A 2,705-nucleotide genomic window follows, 5' to 3' on the forward strand; every position below is an offset into this window, starting at 1 on the left:
AGAAGCAATCAAAACCAACAAAAGAGCAATAAAATGCAAGTGCTATGACAAGTCTCGGTTAGCCCAACGCAGTACATGTAGCAAGTGTTCATATATACAGTATATATATATATATATATATATATATATATATATATATATACACACAAGTAGATAGAATAGAAAAAGAATATAGAAAGCTAGTGTCAGAGATTTTTTTTTTAAGAAAAACAAGCAGTTAGAAAACGAATAGAGAGTGCAAGTTAATTTTTAAAAAATAACAAAATAGAAAACAAATAGATCAAATAGAATTAGAATAGAGAGTGCTAGAGTTAGAGGGTCAAATAAAGATGGAAGAGATGTGTTTTTAGCCGTTTCTTGAAGATGGCTAAAGAAAGAAAGAGGGGACTGTCGGTCACTTTTATAACATAAGCAAATTAATTACATGATATTCTAATTAATTCTGATTGATGAATCAGTGTTTGCAGGGAAAAAAAAATTTCAATTAGATAGATGGCTAAATTATTCAGTAGATATGGAAAAATATCTTATACTGTATATAATATAGTACAACATGATTAAATGTTTATGTAAATATGTTTTGTTTAATTTTCTTATTGCACTAAATGAATGCATTAAATTGTCATCTCTCTCTGAAAGTATAGTAGTATGTATTTATATGAATGTAAATATTTATTGACGAAACATTAATTAGTAGGGAATTGTAGTGATTGAGTTTGCATAAAGGAACATTTTACCAGTTACTACAGCAAAAAATGCATGGAATGCATTATACACACACACTATTATTAGATTTCATCAAATTATGTAACTTCACACTCTTCTCACCCATCCGCAGGAAATACCACACACACCTGCTGCAGTTTGACGGGGAGGGCGGCTGGCGGTTCGAGCAGCTGGATACGGCCACACGGCTCTCACTGACAGAGGAAAAGCAACGCTTGGAGTCTCAGCTCGCAGGCATCCCTAAGATGCAGCTCAGACTGAATGAACTGTGTAAGATCTTGGGCGAAGATTCGGTTCTAAAGACGGTGGAGAACAAGGATGAGGACTGAAAGAAGCCTGGAGATGCTTGATGTTCAGGAACACTTTTGGTACTTTTAATATTTTAGCAATGATTTTAACATTTGATGTGTATACATGACAATTCGATAGTGAAATTGGAGTTTAATAGGAATTGTAGAAACAGTTCCCTTTTGCTTTATTTTTTGTTTTTATAGTTTAGTTTTGTTTTCTTAGTTTGCTTTTCGTTTTTGTTCATTTGTTTTACTTATTTGTTTATGTTATATTTTTGTTTTGCTGTTTCGTTTTATTTTGCTTTTTTGTTTGTTTGTTTGTTTGTTTTTGTTCTTTTGTTTTGCTTTTTGTCATGTTTTTTTGTTTGTTTGTTTTGCTTGTGATTTTCTTATTTTGGTTATATGTTTTCAGCACTTTATTGAACCTATTGCCCAGAAATTTAGCTGTATAAATTATGTCTCGAATTATGTAGTTTTCCTTTCCTGGATTAACTCTTTCAGCTAGTTATTATTTAGGTAGTGTACTTCAAAGGATGTATTGCTCATTTCTTATTGATATTTTAACCTAAACAACTGTCCTCCATATCCGGAAACAAAAACATAGCATCCTGTGGTAACAACAATAGTGAACAAACTTTTTTTTTCATGTAAAATAATGTAGGTCATTTACAAAACAAGCTTTTACACAATCAAACTTTGAAGAACATAGAAAGAGAAAATGAGACGAGACTATCTATAGGTCATTGTGTGAGTCAGCTGGAGAGCTCTGGGTTTAAGACAGCAGGTTTCTGGTTTTCTGAACAAATACAATATGCTGGATACACACAGTGAGGGCACAGGGCACAGCAGGTGGTTCTGTTGTGTCCACACTGAGCTGACAAACAGACAGAGAATGTGTGATTCTGGGTCACCGGACTAAGCAAGAAACATGTTCGTCATCATGTTTTAGATTTGTTTCTCAGTTCTACTGTTTCATGTCAAGTCGTATTATTAGGTCGTTTCAAAATGTATTGCACATACGTTGTCCTTTCATTCAGACTGATATACTGTGAAGTTTGTCTGACATCTGTGATGTGTTTATCTTTAATACATTTTTTAACTTTTTCATTCAAATACTGAATTTCATTTGTTTTTATTTTTGTTTCTTATTATTTTGTTTGAAACCCTACTTGGTTAGAAGATTTCATTGATTAGTTAGCTAGTTTTTGTGAGCAAATACAACAACTATGCCAGACTCACAATTACCTTTTTTTTTCTTTTTTTTTTTAAAGAACCAGGTGCACTCCTAGGATGTGCTTATATAGATTACAAATATTAGTCAATTTTTGATTTGCATCCCAAAAGTGTAAATAGTTGTTTGATATTCCATTGTCACCTGACCCCATGCTAGGCTATATATTTTAACCAGTCTGATTTTTTTTTTTTTAATATACTTGAATTATATGTGAATGAGGCTTGACTATGTCAAGTGTCAACAATCAACAAACTGTAATAAAATCAGCCTGTAAATAAAATGTTACAATCAAAAACATATAAACATTGTGATTTGTGAAATCTATCTATCTATCTATCTATCTATCTATCTATCTCATACGTGCAATACTGTGTGTGTCCAAATGGAGGTGCTGTAAGATTTATACTTTCTGTCTGTAGCCAACTAGCAGTTACAAAGTATTCAAGAGGCTTATA

The 2,705-nt window shown here is 32.2% G+C and overlaps 1 protein-coding gene across 2 annotated transcripts in view; it reads left to right on the forward strand.

Moving 5' to 3' along the window:
* The window catches only part of LOC107689245 (ATP-binding cassette sub-family D member 2-like), a 16,143-nt gene extending 14,908 nt beyond the window's left edge, over positions 1–1,235 (forward strand). For both annotated transcript variants that reach the window (XM_016487187.1, XM_016487188.1), the window contains one exon: positions 839–1,235. In XM_016487187.1, coding sequence (XP_016342673.1) covers positions 839–1,055 — 217 coding nt within the window. In that variant the 3' untranslated portion in view covers positions 1,056–1,235. The remainder of the gene's footprint in view (positions 1–838) is intronic.
* Positions 1,236–2,705: the final 1,470 nt, after the last annotated feature.

This window comes from Sinocyclocheilus anshuiensis, unplaced genomic scaffold (genome assembly GCF_001515605.1).
Source record: "Sinocyclocheilus anshuiensis isolate Anshui unplaced genomic scaffold, SAMN03320099.WGS_v1.1 scaffold882, whole genome shotgun sequence".
Lineage (NCBI taxonomy): Eukaryota > Metazoa > Chordata > Actinopteri > Cypriniformes > Cyprinidae > Sinocyclocheilus > Sinocyclocheilus anshuiensis.